Raw genomic sequence first — 25,108 nt, 5'->3', positions numbered from 1 at the left:
ATGTTCTAATCCTCATGGTTAATAAAACCTCCTGCATAGCTTTTCATAATATATTTTGTTTCATGTTGTTTTCTGCCAATAAGTATAGATCTTTAACCACTAATTCATAGAAATAATGTTATTTATTTTTTTTTTAAATCTTTTCAACATTGAAAGTGTAGCAAAGGCTAAGTAATCTGACAGTCACCTCGAGTTGTGATTTAAACTTAACCAGAGGTTACTTTCAGATTACTTAGCCTTTCTAGTCTATGCTAATCCTGAAGTACTAGTTCATTGTCATCTCTCAAAGCAAACAGCCAACACTTTGTTTTTATATATTTTTAATATCTGGATATCGCTGGTAAAACCAACATTTATTACCCATTCCCGATTGCCTTTAAATAGGTAATGGTGAGCCACCTTCTTGAATCCTTGCAGCCTTTCTGGTGAAGGTAGTACCAATTGAAGGATGGGGAGTTCCAAGGTTTAAACTCAGTGACAATGAAGAAATGGCAATGTGTTCCAAGTCAGGATGATATGCAGCTCTTAGGGGAACCTACAGGTTGGGGTGTTCTCATGGGTCTGCTTACCTCCTCGTTCTTGTTGGTTGAGATCAAGGATTTGGGGGAGACTGTCAGAGTAGCCTGGGTATTTAAACTATAGTGCACTTTGCAGGTAGTACAACTGCAACTACTGTGCACTAGTGAAGGAGGGAATTAATATTTAGGGGAATTGATGGCATGCCCATCAAATGCGCTGCTTTGACCTGGATGACGTCAAGCTTCATTTAAGTTGCTGGTACTGTTCTCTCTCATCAAGGCAAGTGAAAAGTATTCCATCACACTCCTAATTTGTGGATGATGGAAAGGTCTTGGGATGTCAGAAGGGGAGTCCTTTGTCGCAGAATATTCAGCCTCTGACCTGCTGTTATAGCCACGGTACCTATGTGGCTTATCCAGTTGACTTTCTGGTCAGTGATAATCATCAGAATATCGATGGAGGAGACTCGGCAATAGTAATGCCATTGAATGTCAAGGACAGGTGGTTAGATTCACTCTTGTTGGAGAAGTTCATTGGCCAGCACTTTTGTGGCACTTATGTTACTTGCCACTTTTCACCTAATATACAGCATCATGTTAGCAGCAACATATTGTATTGCATTACATTTTCAACTGCTAAACAAAATTATTCTCTCCACATGCTGCACACAAAAGCTGTAGCCCTAAACATTTCTAGCCTCGAAGTTATATGTTGTGCTCCATCCTCATTGGCCATTGGTAACTTTTCTCCCAAATCATTCAATGGGACATGCAACTTTATCAAAGAATACTAATGACAAATCAGGTTCCAGTTTGCATTCATTCTTATTTCTCATCTTCATCTCTGGCTGACATCAAGAATTGGTATCCTGGAGAATACATCGATACCTATCTTCAACTACATACATGCTTACAACACTCCACAGGAGTATTTCCAATCAAAATCTGACACCAAGACTCACAAGAAGACGAACAGAACAGAGAATGGAAAGCTTGGTCAAAGAGGAAGCCAATCTAAATGGCTATTAGGAACAACGGCATAGTGGATATGTGACGACTCATTTTTACAGGTCTGAAAACAAGACGACGTGGGGTCACACCTCACAACACCAGCCTAGGAATTTAGATTTGGTTAATTAAAAAATATGGTATTAAAAAACTAGTATCAGATTGTTCTAAAAACCCATCTTATTCACACATGCCCTTTGGAAACAAAAACTGCCAAGTTTACCTAATTCATTTGCATAAAACCAGAATGCAATAAAACAGGACAGACCTCCAGCATTGGCCCAGGTAAAAACTTCAAAACAAAGACAGGCACTCTCCAGCCAGTCCTTCATTCCATCCCACCAGAAGTACCTTTCAATAACTTACTAACTGGGAATTCACGGGCTCTTTGATCCATCAGGAACAGCAGAACTGTATTCCAATGCAAACTGTGTCCTCATAACTTGATATAGTCATGTCTCTGCCACTCACATGAGGTCAGGGGGCTGGCCCTGATTCAATGAGAAGTACAGAAGAAGCATGCCAGGACCTGCACCAGGCTTTACTAAAATGAAGTGTCAAACTGGATCCAAGCAATAATGCAAGAATCAAAGTACGCTTAGCACCAGAATCAACATAATACCAACAGAGCTAAGTGATCTAACAAACAACAAATCAGATTAAAGGTCTGCAGTTCTCCCACATGTAGTCAAGAATTGTGGACAACCAATCAGCTAAAGGGAAGAAAAGTTTCATGAATATCTTCCTCCTTAATGATGGCAAAGCCTTGTGTGTGAGTGGTAAAGGGAAGTTCGAAACATTATCAAAATTTGTCAGCCAGATCTGTCAAGTGGATAATCGTATTGGCCTTATCCTGGGATCATGACCATCACAGAATACAGTCTCCAATCAATTCAATTCATCCCAAGTGATTTCAGGAACCACTCTAGATACAGCAAGTTCTTTCAGACCTGACAATATCCCATTCATAGTGCTAAGACTTGTTTTTTTTTAAAGAGTCAGTAACACCTTCGGCCAAGGTGCTCCAGTATACCTACAGCACTGATACCTACCAGATAATGTGGAAAAAGCTAAGTCCTGTCCTCAGAAAGCAGGCCAAATCAAATCCAGGTAATTACCACCCTAGCAATCCATTCTCAGTCATCAACATTGCAGTCAAGTGACATTTTGCACCTCGAAAGATGAGGGAAGAATTTGCATGGGAATTCCATTACCTTTGTTTCCCTACCAGGTCACACATAATCCTGACTTTGGAGCATTGTCATTCCTTCATTGTTACTGTATCTAAATATTAGAAGTCCTGATCCAACAGGACAATGGGAGTACTTTAACCACAAGGATGGTGGCAAGTTAAGTTTTTCATCGCATCTGTGCGTACATATACTTGTGCATATAACAATATACTCGACTTTGATTTCATCAATATAGTTCAGCAGCATGTACTTAGAAGCAACAAATTTTGCCATGCTTAACCATACCCACATATGTAAAAATAAATAAAAGGACAAGCAATAACTAAATCAGTGTAGTACAAAAGAATCAAAACTGAAAACTGAGTGCTTCTCTGCACTAAGACAACACAGTCAAAAAAAATCTATCTTAAAAGATTAACCGTGAAATATTTATCCAATAACTGCTTTATATTTTGGTTACATTTCTCCCCTTTCCTTCCTTCTTTCATATCCCTAATACACTAAGGCAAGCTAACGCCAAACACTGATAAAAAAAAGTGTTGGTCTAAGGAACACAAAAATCACTGTGTTAACTGTGATATTTCATAAAACCCACTGATGGAATTCTATGGACTTGTTTGTTTGGAAGGCCAGGGAAAATTTTCATTTCACGTTTCTATATTTAATGAAGATGTCTTTTTCAAATACCAAGTAATGTAAAAATTCATCAGCAAATTCACCCAAATTTGGTTGCTTTTAACTCTGGGTTTTTGGAGGAACCTTATAGCTTTTAGGAGGAGATAAAATGTGTTTTTTAATTCCTCAATTCCCCATGGCCCCCTCATAGTTAGTTTATATCATGAAGAAAACTTTTCCCTTACTTACTATGTGAAATTATTCATATAAAAATGAACAAAAACAAGTATTGTGTAAAAACTGTTTAACTTTGCACATACACAAATTGCAGATCTATGATATCACTAAAGCATACAGCATTGTTTTGCAATTCTCACATATGTCTTCTACACCTGCTGATATTTATATATAGTTAGCCTGTAATTCTTAAATTGTTAACTCTCTTATGAAATTATTTATTTCAGGTTACTCACATGAACATGGCAAGAGTGGCTAGAATGGCAACTCATTACAGAATGCCAATCGCTGGTCATATATTTAGTGTATGGAAAATAAATAAGGAACAAGGGCATATACCCATTCAATGACATAACCACAAGTTCAAGGTTTCTGCCCAAATTTGCAGTATACTATAGAAAAAGAGGCTGTAAACTGCTCTCTCTGTAAAATTTGATAAAATTATCTCCAGATGGAGATCAGATTGATCCAAATTAGCATAAACATTAAATCTAAATGCTAATTAGGCCAAATAGCCCCTGTTCAGATTTCAGTGTTCAAATATATGCAGCTTTGGGCCTTCTCAGCAGATACTTCTGGGAGATTATTTCTAAAAAGTTAAAGATATAATAATCCTTATCTCAAAACTGAAGGTCCCAAAGCAGTGTCTTTTTGGTTTTATTTGCCTCTATGTATTGAAGGGTAGAAATGATTTCAGAAGTGCCTGTCTTGCAATATGAATTTATTATAAGATGGTGGAAAAACTTTTTGATGAGACAAATGATTGACATTGCAACATATATACCCATGAAAACAATAACTCCACAGTAAACTGAAAGAAATGTACGGAAACAATAATTGCTTAAATATGTGGGAATTTTCATTATTTTTGATAGGAGTTGACTGTCCATACTTATTAAAAATAGGGCAATTCTTTATGTTCCAGTTGTACAGAATGAATTGTTCCAAATATTTGTCTCCCACAGTTTTGATAAACGTCGCTTACACTGAAAACATCGCCGGTAGTTCTTACATTGATCAAGTAGAAAAATGCTTCCCGCTCTGTGAAGTAAATTAGAAAAGTAGTTAGCATTGGCTTTGGCTTAGTGACAAATTACCAGTTTATTAAATATTGAAGACTTCAAATCAACCATCCATCATTTAATGATGGCAAGATGCCTTCCTGAACCACTACTGTCCTTCTGATGAAAGTTCCCCCAATGCTATTGGGGAGGTAGTTTCAGAATTTAGACCCACCAATGATGATAGTGAATAGTGATTTACTTCCAAGTCAGGGTGGTGCATGATTTCGAGGGGAACCTGCAAATGCTGGTGTTCCCGTGTTCTTGAAGTCCTTGTCCTTCTTGGTGGTCAGCATTTGACGGTTAGAAGGCGAGTCAGATACTTTGAACATTCAAATTAAGGTTGATTGACATGTATTGGTATTGGTTTATTATTATCACTTGTACCGAGGTACAATGAAAAACTTGTCTTGCATACTGTTCGTACGATGCATTGAGGTAATACAGGGTAAAAACAATAACAGAATACAGAGTGAAGTGTCACAGCTACAAGGAAGTGCATTGCAGGTAGACAAGGTGCAAGGTCATAACAAGGTAGATTGTGAAGTCAAGAGTCCTTCTCACCATATAAGGGAACTGTTCAATAGTCTTATAACAGTGGGACAGAAGCTGTCCTTGAAGCCTGGTGGTATGAGCCCTCAGGATCCTCTATTTTCTGCCTGATGGGATAGGGGAGAAGAGAAAGTGACCTGGGCGGGGGGGGTCTTTGATTATGCTGGCTGCTTCACCAAGGCAGCGAGAGGTATAAAACAGAGTCCATGGAGGGGAGGCTGGTTTCTGTGAGGTGCTGGGCTGTGTCCACAACCCTCTGCAGTTTCTTGCAGTCCCAGGCAGAGCAGCTACCATACCAAGCCATGATGCATCCAGATAGGATGCTTTCTATGGTGCATCGATAAAGATGGTGAGTGACAAAGGGGACATGCCAAATTTCTTTAGCCTCCTGAGGAAGTAGAGGCGCTTGTGAGCTTTCTTGGCCGTGGCGTCTATGTGGTTGGACCAGGACAGGCTATTGGTGATGTTCACTCCAAGGAACTTGGAGCTCTCAACCCTCTCGACCTCAGCACCATTGATGTAGACAGGTGCACGTACACTTCCCCCTTTCCTGAAGTCAATGACCAGCTCTTTTGTTTTGCTGACATTGAGGGAAAGGTTGTTATCATGACATCATGTCACTAAGCTCTCTATCTCCTTCCTGTACTCCGACTCATCATTATTTGAGATACAGCCTACTACAGTGGTATCATCTGCAAACTTGTAGATGGAGTTAGAGTAGAATCTGGCCACGCAGTCATGAGTATATAGGGAGATGCGTAGAGGGCTGAGGACACAGCCTTGTGGGGCACCAGTGTTGAAAATAATTGTGCTGGAGGTGTTGCTGGCTATCCTCACTGATTGCGGTCTGTTGGTCAGAAAGTCAAGGATCCAGTTGCTGGGGGAGGTGTTGAGTCCCAGGTCTCAGAGTTTGGTAAATCATTCTGATAGCCATTTTATGGCTCTATCGAGCAAAGTGTGCAGCTATTCAAGTGGTTTTGTTCACAAAGATGAGGAAGTTGCTATTGAAGTTTCCTCTAAAAGCATTGCTGACATCATCTTGCATTGACATTCAGCATAAAATTGCTGTATTTGCATAACAAATATCCACTTTCAGTTATGATTTATTTATTCCAGTCTGTAAATTCTTCATGTCATTGTAAGGGTTAATTATTGCCAAATAACCTCCCTGACACTGAAAATTAAGTGGCAAGATCACGGTGTGTTCCTCAATCAATCAAAACTATAAGTGTGTGAAAATGAAGGCCAGAAACATATGAAAACTGTAACAACCTCAAGCATTGCTAATGCAGTTGAATTCTTTTGGTGTTTTTGCATATTAAACTTCAAAAACTTGAGGGTTATCCTACCTACTATTAGGATGCATAGGCCTTGGGAGAAGCTTTAAGCACTTATTTAAATTAATCACCACAATATTAATGCTACAGATGGTGGAATTACTACAAACACTACTAAATTTGAATTATAGCGTAATTTATGATTGTGATAGTTTCATCATCTTACTTTGAATGTTGTTTTTGTTCATAGTCTTTCAATCGTTTCATAGTTACATTTTCATCCCAGGCTTCCTCTAAAGTTTTACGTATTCTCTGTAAATTTTCATACTGCCTTCTATGTTCCTCTATTAAGCTGTGGAAAATATTTAAATATGATTAGTAACAGAGTGACAGATTAGTGTTTTCCCCCTGTTAGGTATCATATTTATCAAACTGTGCAAAGGGAACATATTCAACAGGTCGTTCCAGGTTATGGCAGCCTTCTGTTCCTGTGAACTGTTTGAACTTGTCAGAAGTGCAGCAGCGAGCTGAGTTGCCAAGCGGCAATATATCCCTGCAGCCCCACAGCAGCTGGCAAATCCATACTGCCGGTCTCCCAAACAATTGCTCGTATGTATGGGCTGTACATAAGTCGGGTGTTCGTAAGCTGAGGAGGGCCTGTATATGTTCCATTAGTGATCAAAAATCTGTTTCAGTCATATTGATTTATTCTTAAGCAAGTTCAAAAGTACTTTATTGTTATAATTAATTTGGAACATCCTGAAATTGTGAAAGGCTTTCTTTTTCTTACATTCAGATAAACAGTTTAAGTCCCTTTTATAAGGCAGCGCCTCCAATAGTGCAACATTCCCTAATTCTGCAGTGGGATGTCAGCTGGTTAAATCCATGAAAAACACGATGATGCCGGAGGAACTCAGCAGGCCAGGCAGCATCTTTGGAGAAAAGCAGGTGGTCAATGTCTCGGGTCAGGAGCCTTCCTCAGGACTGAAGATAGGAAAAGGGGAAGCCCAATATATAGCAGAGAAAAGCAGAGCAGTGATAGGTGGGCAAAAGAGTCCTGAGGAAGGATCCTGACCCAAAACGTTGACTGCCTGCTGTCTGGCCTGCTGAGTTCCTCCAGCATCATAATGTTTTTCATCTAGATTCCAGCATCTGCAATCCTTTGTTTCCATAGTATTACAAATCCATGGATATTTCTAGAACGTACAATCTTCTGACCCACAGCTTCAACATTATCTCTATAACTGGAGAAAATTTACCTTCTCCAAATTCAAAGTTCAAATGATACACAGGGTATCTACAAATAGTGTCCAAGACACTTCAGTGGAAATATTTTTAACAATTTTATTTGTTGGTAATCAAACTAACCAGGTAAAAGTGCTTTTGCCCAAAACTAACTACCTGACACAAAATCTCATCAAAACTATACCAGATTCATTAATCCTACAATCAGCTGTTGCTACATCACTCCTACAATCACACTCTTGCCACATATTTAGTTAATGACTCAAGCCTAAACTCAAAGCCTTATACTGAAGCAGTACTGTACCATCATCAGTGCCAGACTTCAGGTGAAACATCCACCGGTGCCTGTTTCACTGTTTATTACAAATTCAGAACTGTCACAGATACATCTCTGGCTGGGAAATGCCAGATGAACCCTAAATGGCCTGGTTGCCATATTTCTGAGGGGTCTAATTCCACTCTATACTATTCCAAACATACTTGTATAATGGTATGGCTCCGAGAGGCAACAAAAGCAATTCTCCAAAATTTAGGTTGGGTATTTATGTTTTGTGCACAAATGTTTATTTTATCATTCTGAGGGCAGATGTCAAAATGTGGTGAGGTGTGGTCAGTACAGACATGTAGAGCCACACTAATGCTCAAATTATTTCAATCAGTAGAATGTGAGTTATGCATAAATAGAAATTATATATGCTACCTACACCACTTCATCTTACATGATTTTAAAGTAACTTTCCAATTCACTCTTTTCCATTTCATCCTTTTTATAGACTTTTGCCACTTGACTGCCTTAGATTTTACAGTTGCAAACAAAGATGCAGTGCTTGAGAGTGATTTAAACTTGAGACAATCATATAACTTTAGCTCAACCATCGACTGAACAACTGAAGGAACTTTGACACTTTTATTTCATTTCTTTTCCCGAAAGACACATGTACCCCAAAGAAATGGCCATTTTTCACCTGTAATCAGGAATAGTTTGAGAGGATATTTCCTGATAAGCACTGACCTATGCTTGTGGTTAATAGCGGTGTTTAAAACAAAATGCTAATATTATGATTTGACCCTCCATTTTTGACCTGATTTTACATTAATTAATCACATGGACATTTCTTAAATACCCATTAATGCTATTTCTGATGACAATTATCCTGCATCTTAAAAAAATATGAACATGATAATGTTCCGGATAAGATGTTTGCCTCATTCGCGCTGCCAGCCAATTAAAATCCCCAGGAATATCTCTCATATACTTCCTTTGCATATCCAAGTTTATATAGAGGGCATCACTGCATGGGACAAGATGGTGACTGTATTCCTTTACATTTCAACTTTATAAGGACAACAAATAACTGTAGCAATAAATGGGGAAACAAATTCAATCCTTTCCCCTGTACTTGCAGTTTAAAGAGAATGATTGAATCTACTGGGCATTTGATGAAGCCATTGGCTAAAACGTCAACAGTTCCAACTTAAGTACTTTGCCAGTGTTCTATCAGAAATATAAACACATTTATAAAGCAGAGGCAGGTCAAAACAGCAAAAGATCAGACCTGGAAAGTATGCCTTAACTTACCCTTTCCTGTTTCTTTCCAGCATTTCCGACTCAGCTTTCTGTTCATAGATTTGATTCAGAATGACATCTCTCTTACGATCAGCTGCAGCCTGCATCTGGTCCTTATAAAGATTACGTGCAGCTTGCTTTTGTTCTTCTGACTTTCCAGGTAAGTCAGAACTACCAAAGATTGGCCCAGAAGAATCAGGGACAAATGCTGGCAACTGACGTGATTTCTCTTTTCGCTAGATATAGATGGATTAGTAATTACATAGGGACAGAGTAATACAGCATGGAAACAGGCCCTTCAGCCCAATTCATCCATTCAAACCATGGATAAGATAAGATATCTTTATTAGTCACATGTACATCGAAACACACAGTGAAATGCATCTTTTGCGTAGAGTGTTCTGGGGGCAGCCCGCAAGTGTCGCCACACTTCCGGCGCCAACATAGCGTGCCCACAACTTCCTAACCCGTACATCTTTTGGAATGTGGGAGGAAACCGGAGCACCCAGAGGAAACTCATGCAGACATGGGGAAAACGTACAAACTCCTTACAGACAGTGGCCAGAATTGAACCCGGGTTGCTGGCGCTGTAATAGCGTTACACTAACCACTAAACTACCGTGCCTGCCCACCAAACTAGTCCCATTTGCTCACGTTTGGCCTACATCTCTCTTATGTTTGGAGTGTCAGATGTGGGGACCCTGGGAGACTACCAGACTCCCCGATAACTACATCTGTACAAAGTGCACCGAGATGCGGCTCCTCAAGGAACGGATTGAGAGTCTGGAGCTGCAGCTCGATGACCTTCGGTTGGTTAGGGAGAGCGAGCAGGAAATAGATAGGAGTTATAAAGAGTTTGTAGACAGCACCTCTGTGGCGGTCCCCCTCAAAAACCGATATCTCATTTTAGATTTGGTTGGAGAGGATGACCTGATAGAGGAAGACCTCAGCAACCGGGACTTTGACTCCGTGCCTGGTACTGTGGTCCAGCGGAGGAAGCAAAATGCAGTGGTTATTGGGGATTCTATAGTAAGGGGTACGGATAGCAGATTCTGCGATAGCAACAATGAGTTTCGGATGGTGTGTTGCCTCCCTGGTGCCAGGGTACGGGATATCACGGACCGGGTCCAGAATATTCTGAGGGTAGAGGGTGAGCAGCCAGAAGTCTTGGTACATGTAGGTACCAATGACATAGGTAGAAAAAGAGAAGAGGTCCTGAAGGAGGAATACAAAGCATTGGGGAGAAGGTTGAGAAGTAGGACCTCAAGGGTAGTAATCTCAGGATTACTACCTGTGCCATGTGTCAATGATTGGAAGAATAGAAAGCTCTGGCAGATGAATGCGTGGCTGCAGTGACTGGTGCAGGGGGCAGGGCCTTCAGATTTTTGGATAATTGGGACCTTTTTTGGGGGAGGCATGACCTATTCGCTAAGGATAGGTTGCACCTAAACTCCAGAGGTTCCAATATCTTGGCGGGAATGTTTGATTTAGTTGTAGGGGAGGGTTTAAACTGATCTGGCAGGGGAATGGAACCAGGATGTTAGGTTACAAGATGCTAAGGTAAAGGAGGGAGTTTATAGAAACAAGTCCAATGAGGATGAACAAGAAGGACAGGCAGGTGAGAAGTCAGGATAATTTGCTGAATAATAGAAGTACAAGAAGTCAGGATGTTAGGATACAGAATGTTAGGATAGGGGATGAGGTATATAGGAACATGTCTAAGGTAGTATGTAGTGAAGATGGTTAAGAAGGCTAGACAGGTGGAAAGCCAGGATAATCTGCTGAAACACTAGAAGTACAACAAAATTAATTAGCAGATACCGGACTAAACGTACTATATTTAAATGCACGTAGTATTAGGAATAAAGTAGATGACCTAGTGGCACAACTACAGGTTAATAAATACGACATTGTGGCAATCACCGAGTCATGGCTTTATGATGGATGTGATTGGGAACTGAATGTCCAGGGGTACACAGTGTATAGGAAGGATAGGCGGGTAGGCAGAGGGGGAGGTGTGGCCATGATGGTTAGTAGTGATATAAAATCAACAGAAAGGAAGGATATTGGGTTAGAGGAGGTGGAATCCTTGTGGGTGGAGCTAAGAAATAGCAAGGGTAAAAGGACAATAGTAGCAGTCATATAATAGGCCCCCTAATAGCAGTCAGCAAGTGGACGATAAATTGTAGTTTGAGATAGAAAAAAGCATGCCAGAGTGACAATGTGAAGATAATTATGGGGGATTTTAACATGAAGGTGGACTGGGAAATCCAGAATGGCTGTAGTACTCAGGAGAGGGAGTTTTGTGGAATGTCTAAGGGACGTTTTTCTAGAGCAACTTGTTGAAGAGCTCACCAGGGGATCGGCTGTTTTGGATTGGGTGCTGTGTAATGAACCGGAGGTGATTAGGGAACTAAAGGTAAAGGAACACTGGGAACCAGTGATCACAATATGATTGAGTTCAGTTTCAAGTTTGAGAAGGAGAAGCTGATAACTGGTGTATCGATATTTCAGTGGAACAAAGGAAATTACAATGGTATGAGAGAGGAGTTGGCCCTAATTGATTGGAAGAGTAAGCTGGCTGGAGGGACGGCAGAGGGGAAATGGAAGGAATTTACTACAGGAAATAAGGAAATTGCAGGATAGATATATTCCAAGAAAAAAGGTGTTTAATGGAAAAAAGGCACAAATGTGGATAACGAGAGAGGTGAAGGCTAAAATAAAAGCAAAAGGGGCGGCGTTCAAAGAAGCAAAAATTAGTGGGAAAGCAGAGAAGACTGGGAAGCTTTTAAAAACCTGCAGAGAGAAACTAAGAAGGTCATTAGGAAAGAAAAGATGAATTATGAAAGGAAGTTGGCGGATAACATTCGAAAGGATACTAAGAGTTTTTTTAAATACATAAGGTGTAAAAGAGAGACACGGGTTGATATAGGACCAATTGATAACGGTGCAGGAACTATTATAATGGATGATAGAGAGATGGCAGAGGAATTGAATGAATATTTTGCATCGGTCTTCACCGTGGAGGACATCAGCAATGTGCCGGTTAGTCAGGAGTCTCACAAAATGGAGTTGAGTTCAGTTAAGATTACTAGGGAGAAGGTGCTAGGAAAACTAAATGGGCTAAAGACTGATAAGTCTCCCGGACCAGATGAGGTGCATCCCCGGGTCTGAAGGAGGTGGCTTAGAGATAGCAGAGGCATTGGCGATAATTTTCCAGAAATCCATAGATTTTGGCGTGGTTCCGGAGGACTGGAGGGTCGCAAATGTAGTTCCGTTGTATAAGAAAGGTGGGAGGCAGCATAAAGGAAATTACAGACCTATTAGTCTGACGTCAGTGGTGGGAAAGTTATTGGAATCTATCCTCAAAGACGGGGTTATGGAATACCTAGAGGCGCAAGGCAAGATAGGTCCTAGCCAACATGGTTTTGTGAAGGAAAGATCCTGCCTGACCAACCTATTGGAGTTTTTTGCAGAAATCACAGGTAAGGTGGATAAGGGAGAGGCGGTAGATGTTGTGTATTTAGACTTTCAAAAGGCCTTTGATAAGGTGCCTCACAAGAGACTGATTAATAAGATGAGAGGTCATGGAATTACGGGTAGGATAACAGAATGGGTGGAGCATTGGCTGGTTGACAGGAAGCAAAGAGTGGAAATAAAAGGATCTCGTTGTGGTTGGTTACCGGTTACTAGTGGTGTGCTGCAGGGGTTGGTGTTGGGACCGCTCCTTTTTACCTTGTACATTAACGATTTGGATGATGGAATAAATGGTTTCGTGGCTAAGTTTGCGGATGACACCAAGATAGGGGGAGGAGTAGGGAATATTGAAGAGATAGGAAGGTTGCAGAGGGACCTAGACAGTTTAGGAGAATGGGCAAGGAAATGGCAGATGAGATTCAATGTAGGGAAATGTGCAGTTGTACACTTTGGAAGCAGAAATAAGTGGGCAGATTATTATCTAGGAGGAGAGAAGATCCAAAGCACGGAAGTACAAAGGGAGTTGGGGGTACTCGTGCAGGATACCTTGAAGGCTAACCACCAGGTCGGATCGGTGGTAGAGAAAGCGAATGCTATGTTGGCGTTCATTTTGAGAGGTATAGTGTATAAAAGTAAGGAAGTGTTCATGAGGCTCTAGGGGCACCAGTGAGGCCTCATTGGAATATTGTGCGCAGTTTTGGGCCCCACATCTTAGGAAGGATGTGTTGACGTTGGAGAGGGTTCAGAGGAGATTTACGAGGATGATTCCAGGAATGAAAGGGCTTACGTATGAGGAGCGTTTGTCGGCTCTTGGACTGTACTCACTGGAGTACAGAAAAATGAGAGGGGAGCTCATAGTGACATTTAAAATATTGATAGGAAAGGACAGAGTAAATGTGGCTAGGCTGTTTCCCTTGGTGGGTGAGTCCAGGATCAGAGGGCACAATCTTAGAATTAGAGGGTACAGTTTCAAAACAGAGATGAGAAAAAATTTCTTTAGCCAAAGGGTGGTGAATTTGTGGAACTCCTTGCCACGTACAGCAGTGGAGGCCAGATCAGTGGGGGGCGTTCAAGGAGGAGATAGACAGGTATCTAAATAGTCAGGATATCAAGGGATATGGGGATAAGGCCGGAAATTGGGATTAGAATAGTTTTCTTTTCTCTTCTTCTTCCCCCATTCCCCATTTCTCATTTCTATTTCCCTTTCCTTGGAGCAGACTCGATGGGCCGAATGGCCTGCTTCTGCTCCCTTGTCTTGTGATCTTGTGAAACCCCTCTTATCCACGTACTTATCCAAATGTCTATTAAATGTTATTATTGTACCTGGCTCAACCATTTCCTCTGACAGTTCATTCCATATCCCCAGCAATGCAACAGGCCAGTGCCCCTCCAGAAATGCAACAGGCTAATGCGCTTTAACCAATACCATGGGTTGGTGCTCCTCCACCAATGCTGCTGGATGGACCCCTTCCACCAATACCCACATCTCAATGGGTAATTTCCTTGCCTCCAATTCCACGGATAAAGCCCTCACCTGCATGAGCAGATTTACCTTCATTGGCAGTCTTTCTTTCTCCACCTCCATAAGCAGTCTCCCTCCCCTGACCTCCACAGGATGCCTCCTTTTCCTTTACACCAATGACTAGCTTCCACTGCTCTTCTACTCTCGATAGCTGACTACATCTCTGGGCAATTAGCCAAGTGCTCAGCTCCAATGCCTCAACCCCTCCCCATCCTGATCATTTGCTCAAGTGGTCCTGTGCCTAGCCTCATCCAGGAGAAGAGTCCTGAGTGAGCTCTGTAACTTGTACCCAGAGTTTTCAGGTATGGTTCCAGTGCATTAAAGCCCTTCATTAATTGCTCACCCATTCCTAGAAAGTTTTCTAAGGTCAGCCAACTATTCATGGACAAGAGCAGAAAGTTACCGCAGCATATTTTGACAACACATTTGAATATTCTGTTGTCTGAATATTTTTGACAGGCTTGGTGATCATTGTTGCTCATTGTTGCTCATGGTTGATATGTGCATTCCAAATTTCAAAGAACGATGATATTTGATACTAAAGTAAGGAAAAAAATAACTTCTCTTCTCTATTTGGTTCTATGTATGGAGCTGCTAATCAACTAAGCTTTCAAGGGCACTGGGTCCTTGTTTTTCCAAAATATTAATCCTCAAAAGTGCATTAATATATGCCTTTACCCAGATCACTATCGCCATCCTATTCCTACCTGATGCTCTTGGCTTCACAGTAATTTGCCCCTTCCTGACTATTTTACACACAATCCATTACTTTTTTCCAATTCTTGTGGACTATATTTTTTTCAGTTTTTTTCTCTCTTTCATATGCAAAATATTTTTTCTTTAAAAATAGGCAATCCTCCATCAGTGCAAAAGGGCACAATGTGATTAAAGGTTCATATAAACTTACTTTAATCCCAGCAACTCAAAGGCATCATGGGGTTTGAACCAACTTCTTTAAGGTAAGTGTGAATTAGTTGGAATTATTAAAATAACACCCGAAAGTAGTTAAAGGGAATAAGATGAGATCAACTCCTTCTGCGTTTTCATATTTCTTCTGTTATGTTATGTTAAGCTCTTTGTTAAATGTAAAACATAATCAAAATGTACATTTATGAAGAGTGATAGTTATCTTGGCAAAGGAATACTTCTGCTTTTGGTAATCAATAATAGAACAAATAGTCTAATTGAGGCATCACATAGCCCAGATGTGCAGCATATGTTTGTCAAGATGGTCCATTTTTGCAATATTGCTGATGGTAACACTAATTCTTGAAGAAACATCAACATTTGTCAAATTTACACCTTGATCATGGTGTTACTTTACTTTTGTATATTGTTTAGCAGGACAAATAAAATTATCTTGATAAAAGTGTTTAAAACAGTTCAAGAAGTCCTGCAGCCACAGCATTCTAAGAGGAGGACTGATTTTTCAAAGAGTTAATCCTCAAAAGTTGCTATATTGCTTCCTCTAGTATATTGTTTTACATGAACATCTTAAACAATCGTTTTTACAGTTGCCCTACATCTGAATGCACAGTTCTTTACCTGTATATCCAATGCAATTTTATAGGCTTCTTTTTGTTCCTGCTTCTCCTTTAGATACATTTCTCTCTGGATAGCAAGACTGTAAAATAAAAGATATTCCTTGGACAACAGTTATGGGCATTTTTTTAATGAAGACAATAATAGCTTTTGACTATGCGTGGAATATTTTACTTAACAATAAGATAGTGTCACTGTGTGCCTTAAAGCAACAAAATATATTTTGCAAGAAAGAACAGCCATCACACAGAACTTGAGAAAGTTTACCAAAAAATGATTGAAGAGGCAATTTTTGATTAGGTATAGGGAGAGAGAGATAGAGAATGGATTCAGGAGTGCATGAATGTAATGAGCGAAGTCCCTGTTGGAGAAGAGATGATTGTAGCTAGATGGATGTGCATCCAGGATAGAGACATGGGGCTGGTGGAAATTACAAAAGTAGAACAGAGTAAGATTACATAGAGATTTGCAGAGGAGAATATGAATTTTCATATCAATATTTTGGGTGCAGAGTCCATTGAAGGTTAGGAAGAATAGAAATAATAATTGACATGGCCATTGTATAATCTAAGGAAATATACATTATCTGGCAAAGCATCCCAGTTGCTTTAAATGCAGAAATAAATCTGTAGAGTCAACATTCTGCCTGAGGCTCCCAATAATTATTATCATTAAAAGACTGACAGTAAAATCTTTTGAAATTACAACATCTATGAATCATTTCTTTATTTTTTCTCTCTCTCTTTGTTATTTCAAGTCTCTTCCAACATTGTTATTCTGTCAGCTACTGAAACATGTGCTAGAGTACTACTGGATAATATATTTTCTCCGTATTCGTTTTTGTATCTGGGCATTGCCACCATTTATTTCCCATCCCTATTTGCCCTGAGAAGTGGTGAAGTGCTCTCTTGAACCGCCACAGTCCTTTTATTGACGATTACAATAAATTACTCAAAGAAAGGAAACAAGGATGTGCATTTATATAAACACACATCCCTTTCGGAATATCTCCAAGCAAATTCCACCCAAAGGAGTACTTTTGAAGCTTGGTCACTATGTTGCAAAATACAGCAGCCAATTTGCTCACAGCAAGGCTCCCACCAGCAGCAATAACCAAATAATCTGTTTTTTAGTACTGTTGAGTAACAGATAAATATTCTACAATTTAGTTTCACCGTATTTTTTGTTATATCCATTTACGTGAGCAAACAAAGCATCTTGATGCAATGTCAAATATAAAATCAGCAACTCCACAGTGCCACACTTTCTCAAAATAGATAACACTCAGTCCTGATCTTTGTACTCAAGTTTCTATAATGGAACCTGAACCTCATACCTTCTGAGTTCAGAGCCAAGTGTGCTACCAACGGAGCCACAAAGTTAATGTATGTGAGCTTGATAGCAGCTATGTATGAACTACAGCTTTTTATTTGTATCAAAAGAAAATAAACAATAATACCTTGCAAACTGCCTCTAAGAGACTATTCCTCGAAACAGAAGATAGATTAAACCAAAATGGCTGTTTAAGATGTGAGTTCTCATCAATGATGCCAGGTCTATGCGTGTCCTCAGCATTAACACAGTATCAAATCATAGCAAGCAAGGAGACACGCTGCTGATTATAACCTATTCTCCTCCCCCACTGATAAATCAGTACTCCATATTGAACACAACTTGAACAGCAAAGATAAAAAATTACTGGGTGGGGTACTTCTAATGTCCTTCACATTATTTAGGTGGATTTGGTAATATCAGCACTGACCGATTGATATTTGAAGGATGTAGCTGCCAGACTGGGTAAGTGCAAGAGAATTAACATGAGACAAAAATGTATTTTACTGCACCCTCAACAATCTATATCTGTCCTGGAATTATTGGTAGGACTGATGACCACACAGTCATTGTGTTGTGTTTGTCTTCCAGAATCTGCCAAGTTATTCAGATATAGTTACAGCATTGGAACGTACCCAAAAATGTGAAAAATTGCCCAAGAATCTGTTTTCTGCAAACAGCAAATCGAAGCCAATCCGACTAATCTGCACCTCGTGTCTGCTCAGTCATCAGCAGTGATAAAAGGTGGCACCAACAATGCTATCAAGAAGCATTTTCTCACCTTTAGCCTGCTTACTGATGCAATGTTTGGATTTTTCCCAGGACCACAGGGCTCCAGACCATATTATAGCCTTTGTCCAAAGATAGGTAAAAGAACCGAATTCCAGAAGTAAGGTTAAGGGAAAATACTCCACTGATTGGAGCCATACACTCTGCATAGAAGACTGCTGTGGTTGTTGGAGTCGATTCACCCATCCTCAGGCCTTTGATTTAGGAATTCTGCAGTATCCAATCATTGTCAGATGCTTCCTCAATGACCTTCTCTCTATTACGTCAGAAGTGCAGATGCTCATTAATGATTGCATAGCACATATTCCATTCTCACTTCCTCTGATCATGAAGCAGTTCATGTCGGAGGTAGCACATTTGGGCAGTGTACTAATATGGCAACGCACATATATTGTAGGCAATGACCATCACCAACAGAGACTTATTGAAACTTATCTGGGCAAGTCATTGGCCTGGATCAGTGAAAACCCAACAAGAGTCCGTACTATCAGGATAAAACAGTTTTCCACATCCTTTCTGCCACCCTAAATTTTCACTGCCTCCGCAACTAGCTCACCATTGCAGTCTGCACAATCTGCAATATGTACTTCAGCAACTCATCAGGGCATTTTTGACAGTTCTCAAAAGCCATCAGTCCAAAGAAACTAAAAGGGCAAATTCATTGGAATGAGATTAACTGTAATTTTCCCTCCAAGTAGAAAACCGTTCTAAATTATAAATATACTTTCATTCTTTCCTCAAGTCAACACCTTAGCACTCCTGATTTAACGATGGGAGTCTCTTCACTAAAAGGATTGAAGTGGTTAAAGGAGACAGTTCACCATCACCTTTTGAAGAGCAATTAGGTACAGGCATCAAACTTTGGTCTTGCTACATCAACAAATAAAGTTAAAGTATGGTTGTTTCCTAATGTCTTAAGGATTATTTTGTATGGGTAATAAATACTGCCTTTATAATGTAGCCAATATTCCAAGAATGAATTGAAAACACATACTCTTCAGCTAACTGTACTTGTTCTAAGCGATCCAGAAAATCATCATCTTGTTTCTTTCTGTTCTCTCTTTGTTTTTTCTCTTCCATCTGTTTTTGCAGACACTGTGCATATTGCTGTTGCTTCAGAATGACTGGTGGTGTCAAAAGTCTCTTTTGGAATATGTATCCATTCTAAGACAAAATACCAAACATTACTTCAAGAATACATAATGCATAAAATTCTCATACTTTCAAAATATTATTAATTTAGCAATTGTATTTCTTCATGTGTAAGTTCATAATATACACTCTAAAATAATTATTTTGCAAAGAAAGAGAACTATATTGCCAATACAAAACACAGATATGTATAATTGTTCTAAATATAATGAAATTAAAGGGTTACGCTTCCTACATCTGTGTAGAAGTTGGACCCTTTCTTATGCATGAATCACACATAAAGGTAAGACTGTGCTTGCTGTTTTGAAGCCTATACATCCATTCTATATTCTTATTTTTAGTCTAATTCCATTCATCAGGAAATTGGACCAGACAATTCCTATCATGATTCACCCCTAGAGCAAGCTTCATGTACCCACCACATTTGATGCACATGGTGACATCATCATACAAAGCTCATTTAATGGCAGAATCAGATCTAAGCAGTGGAATTTATGACCTGTGTAAAGAACTCATAATAAAACAAGTAGTACATCACATTGAAAGTAATCAACAATGTGTGATCCCCAGACCATGTAAAAAAAGCATCCAAGTAATTTTTATTTTAAAAAAGTAGGTGCCAGCACCCCTGTGTAATGATTGAAGCAGTTGTGAAGTATTAAATGGAGTTCACAGACCCATTTGATCTTCAGCTCCAAGGTCACAGGGACTGGGGCCACCCATGATCACTCAGCATGACTGGTTGCTTCATTGTCTGTGGGAAGTTGGGGCTGGGGCTTCATCCTAGGAGACCATGTCACAGGCTGCCTTTTTATGTGCTTTGCACATCCCATGGGCAAATAATGCAGCTGCTGCCTGTCCATGAAACATCCATCAGGTCTTAATGGATCTAAAGGGAAGCAAACTACAAAAATAATTTTTCAATTTTTGTTCTTGGTTGACCTTGTTTAAAATGCACATTCAAAACTATTAATATTTTTATCTATTTGTAAGACATCTGGTTGTGCAAGAGTCTATTCTCACAACAACAAGCATTGACTAAAATACATGTATTTAAAGCTCAGTTTATCAAGCAATATGGACAACTGAATAATGTGAGCCTGCAACTTCTGAATTTGTCAATTTCACAAGGATATGTCCCATATCCTGAGAACGGCTTAAGTACTCTCAGTATTGGTGGGGCCAATGTATGGAGTCCACTAGTTCTATTCGCATTCACTAATCAGAAGTTTCATAACTCCACAACAAAATCCATAGGTCTATGCAAGCTAACCAACAGTTCTTAAATAGACTTCTGAGGGGTCAAACACAAAAATGTAATTTTGAATTGTAACTTGCTCTAATGTGAAGGGGAATGCTTCTACATAAATTGTTGCACAGCATAGAAACGGGCCCTTCCACCCACCACATCCATGCTGACCTTTTTGCCCATCTACACTAATTCCAAATGCCCACATTAGGACCTCATCCTTCTATGCCTCGCCTATTTAAAGGTCTGTCTAAAAGCCTGTTAAGTATAATCATTGCATCTGATTCCACCACACACTGGAGGAGTGAGAGAGGAGGGAATGTAGGCTGACAGCACCAAGATTGGTACCATGGAACACGTAGAGGGATGTGATTGTGCTGGAGAGTGTGCAGAGGAGCTTCACCAGGATGTGGTCTGGATTGGAGGACTTTAGTTATGGGGAGATTGGATAGGATAGGAGTGTTTATCCTGGGGCAAAGGAGGCTGAGGAGCGACCTGATAGAAGTATACAAAATTACAAGAGGCAAAGAAAGGGTAGATAGTTCGAGTGTTTTACCCAGGGTGGAAATATCAAATACTGGAGGGCATAAAAGTGAGAGGGGAGAAATTTAAAAGAGATTCATCAGACAAGTTTTTTTTACACAGAGTGGTAGGTGCTTGGAACACATTCCTAGGGGAAGTGGTGGAAGCAAATATGATAGCACTGTTTAAGAAGAAGTTAGAGAGGCACATGAACAAGCAGGGCACGGAGAGGTATAGACCACGTGCAGGCAGATGGGTTTAGTTCAAATTGGCATGAGTGTCGGCTCAGACATCATGAGTGAAAAACTCTGTTCCTGTGCTGTACATTTCTATGCTCTAATTCACTCCTAAGGCAGTATATGTAAAAAAAAATGTAAAAAACTTACTCCAAGATCACTTTTAAAACTCTTATGTTTCACTTTGAAACTATGTCCACTTGTTTTTGATACACCTACCATGGGAAATAGATTTTGACTATCTGCCTATTTATGCCTTTCACAATCTTATATGCTTCTATCAGGTCACCCCTCAGCCTCCTTCACCCCAGGGAAAACAAGCCCATCCTATCTGATCGTTCCCAATAACTAAAGCCCTCCAATCCAGACAACATCCTGGTGGATCTCCTCTGTACTTTCTCCAATGTATTCATATCCTTCTACATGCTCCATACTACAGCCTACATTCCCTGCTTCACCACTCCTCCATTTCCTATTAAAGTATCTGTCTGAAGGTCATTGTTATTTAGGTGGCCTTGAAATTTGCAACCAACAACCTGATACCCAATTGGCATCCAGAGCTCAAAGGAAAAAACATTGATGAGGACTGAGGCCTCATTTCACAAGTCAAAAGAAAGAGCTTTTAACATTTTTAACTACCAATGCTTCTATAGCAGTCTCGAACAGATCACTTTCAGAGCACTGACAAATCATTCTATTATAAGACTGACCAAGAGCACTTCTGGTGACCAAATTCATCATTGGCTATTTTTAGATGGCACACTTCTAAACCAGATCCAAACACAAGGACTGCTCTAAATCGGTCTGAGTTACTCTCACAATCAGAATGATCTACCCTCATCTGTTGCGACTCCAGACACAGTTCCCCCAAGTAGTTGCATTGAACTTAAATTATTTACCTCATCTCCAGAAGTCCTCAGGTAAGTCGGCGAAGGAAGGGGAACCGAAAAGTAGCGGCTGACAAAGGAGTTGTGACATGGTGCTAGGAGAAATACTTCCGCTCCTCACAGCTTTACATATGTTTAAGAAAAACTTATATTTTTGTTTTAGACTTTAGTAGTCTCATTAATGACAACTGATTAGGTCTCTTACTGAATAAACACTAGAATCTAGGATGTGGCTTCCTAGAGTCAAAATGCTTGGGCGGGTGGGGGGTGGGTGGCGGTGTACAAAATTTCTGTGCTATTCACGCACTCCAGTACAAATGAACCATCATGAATTAGCATAGTCTTAAATACTCTAATTATAGATTTCATAATTTCAAGAATTTGGACTTTGATTACTATATAATGCAGTTCTTTAATGTAAAAATGTGTAAATAAAACAATTTCTGGTCTACTGCTTCTGTCTTACATAGACGTCTTTGCATTTTGAATTCTTCCGTCTCTTTTTGGCTTCAGCGACTCCTACGTTGAATGCTGAAATCTTTTGGTTATATTCTCTGCCAGCCAACAGTTCACACTGATGATGGAAGCACATTAAATACCATGAAAACAAAATACCATCAGAGAATATTTGTAGAACATATTGCTATTTAAGTAAATAAAATAAGAAGAAACAATTACTAGTTATGTTAGCGACATTTAAAAATATTCAATATTTTTGACAACTCTGACAAGCAGTGAAGACTGAGGTCGTAGCTTAGTTGGCTCTCAAAGTTTCGTTCAGCTATTTTGTAGGCAGGGCATGTTCTGGCTCATCACATGACAGCATAAAATGTGTCAGGACCTGCCATCACACAGGCCCTCACCATTTAGAAGGGAAGTCACCAGCAAATCGACATTGGCAAACGCACAATAGGCAATTATGTAAAGGAAAATGTTAGAAGCAATTACCAAGCAGAGTTATAGCAGGGGTCTTAAAAAGTTGACTGCTCAATACTAATGCTTGTTATATCAGTGTTCTTAAAAAAATTCGTGGCAATCAAGTAAAATCAACATAGTTTTGTGAAAAGGAAAACATCTTTTGACCAATTTATTGCAGTTCTTTGAAGAAGTAACATGAGTGGTGGACGAAGGAACACTGGGAAATTTAGATTACCAGAAAGTATTTGGTCAGGTGCCATTTCAAAAGCTCCTGCAGAAAATATAAGCTTATGATATTAAATGTATGGATAGATGATTAGCTGTCTAACAGGAAACAGAGGATAGGCATAACTGGGTCTTTTTGTGGTTGGTAAGATGTAACTAGTGGTGTGCCTCAAGCATTGGTGTTAAGGACTCAACAGTTATGTAAATAACACAGATGAAGGCACTTAAGATTTACTTGCTAAATTTGCAGATGAAAAAAAATGTGGTTAGGTAATTAAGTCATAAACACAATATAAGAAGACTACAAAAGAATATAAGTAGCTTAAATGAATGAGCACAAATCAGGGAAATGAGAGCATAATGTGGAAAAATGTGAAGTTGTTCATTGTGGCAGGAAAACTGAAAAAGAAATGCATTATCTAAATGGTGAGGGACTGCAGTGTTCTGAGATGGAATGCAATCAGAGTGTCCTGGTGCACGACACACAAAAGCTGGTACAGGGGTAAAGCGAGTAATCAGGAAAGCTAACAGAACATTATCATTTATTGCTAGGGAAATGTAATACAAAGGGCCTGTGTTCTGGCCCAATATCAAAGGCTTGTGAAATAATGTTTCACGGGAAATTTACCAACAGTGTCATTGGCCTCGACATTCATTTTTCACAAAGGTAAAAGAAAAGGTGCTGTGCAGTTGAAGATAGGATTGACTTAGAATAGTGCAATATTGAGCCCCTTTTCAGCTGTCTTAGCACAAATTCAATCTATGACCTTCCATTTTCCAGCATGGCATCAACAATTCTACAGTCTAAAAACTCTGAAATGTGGATGGAGATGTTAAAGGGATGATCAACTTATCCACCTATAGTTTACAGAGACCCTGCAACATAGTTACACCTACCCAAGGACCAATGTCTGCACTGCTAGGCTTTGCAATGACAGTCCTCGATGAGGTTAGTAACTGCTCTGACATCAAACATAGACACACACACATCCCTGGTCTATTTTATCCACAGAAGTCAAGGACACGGTCATTTTGGTTTGCTCCAGCCTCAGAATCATTCCAAACTGCTGCCACTGGTCTATGCTACATCTCACAGTTTGCTTCTCACTGCTGCATTGCAATTTCACCCTGAAAAGAACTTCCTCCTGAGTACATCACTCCAAATCACCGTCTTTGCCTGCCAGCAACTACTCAGCACCTGGTTCCACCTAAAATAGAAAAGAAGCAATGGATACTTAAATAAGACCCAGAAGCTGTGACCTAAAATTTAGGCCAGTAAGTTCATCTTGTCTCCTACTCATCCAAAGCATGCAGGGAGTTAAAACTCAGTGTGGGAAAGGATCCTGGCTGCATTAGTGATGTTTATGTAAAATGGAGGATAAATGTTCCATCAGCAGTGCATTGGAGTTTTCAAATCTCAAATTATGAATCAGAAGTTAGAGCAGAATGGACAATATTATTGAGGTGGAATTAAGCAACTCATGTGATGGATACGAACAGGCAATGAGGATACCAGGCTTACCCTTTTTTTAAAAATATACAACTACATTGGAGCATGGATTAGAAACAGAGGCCACCAAGATCTCTAACAGTAGCAGATTTTCTTCTCTGTCATCAAGGTATTAGGCATTATATTGGGGAGAGAAGAGACTACCGATGCTGGAATCTGGAGCAAAAAAAACAAGCTGCTGGAGAAGCTCAGGCAGCATCTGTGGAGATAAATAGACAGTCAGCATTTTGGTCAAGTCAGTTCATCTGGACTGAAAGATAGAGGAAGAGGTGAGGGGAAGGGGCGAAGTGAGAGCTGGCAAGCGATAGGTGGATCCAGGTGAGGACGATGATTGGCAGATGGAGGAGAGAAGAGTGGGAATAGCGACAGAGGCTGGGAGGTGATAGGTGAAGGTAACAAAGGACTGCAGATGATGGAATCTGATAGGAAAGGAACAGTAGGGGGAGAGCACCAGTGGGAGGAATGTGTGGGTGA

The 25,108-nt window shown here is 39.9% G+C and overlaps 1 protein-coding gene across 1 annotated transcript in view; it reads right to left on the bottom strand.

The window, feature by feature from the left end:
* Positions 1–6,683: 6,683 nt before the first annotated feature.
* Positions 6,684–25,108, bottom strand: part of LOC127576166 (coiled-coil domain-containing protein 81-like) — a 59,176-nt gene continuing 40,751 nt past the window's right edge. Inside the window, exons 10-14 of the mRNA XM_052026557.1 lie at positions 22,448–22,555; positions 18,930–19,099; positions 15,818–15,896; positions 9,286–9,509; positions 6,684–6,813 (exon numbers count right to left, since the gene is read on the bottom strand). Coding sequence (XP_051882517.1) covers positions 6,684–6,813; positions 9,286–9,509; positions 15,818–15,896; positions 18,930–19,099; positions 22,448–22,555 — 711 coding nt within the window. The remainder of the gene's footprint in view (positions 6,814–9,285; positions 9,510–15,817; positions 15,897–18,929; positions 19,100–22,447; positions 22,556–25,108) is intronic.

Source organism: Pristis pectinata, chromosome 11 (assembly GCF_009764475.1).
Source record: "Pristis pectinata isolate sPriPec2 chromosome 11, sPriPec2.1.pri, whole genome shotgun sequence".
NCBI classification, from domain to species: Eukaryota; Metazoa; Chordata; class Chondrichthyes; order Rhinopristiformes; family Pristidae; genus Pristis; species Pristis pectinata.
This window is presented reverse-complemented; position numbering and strand designations above follow the sequence as displayed.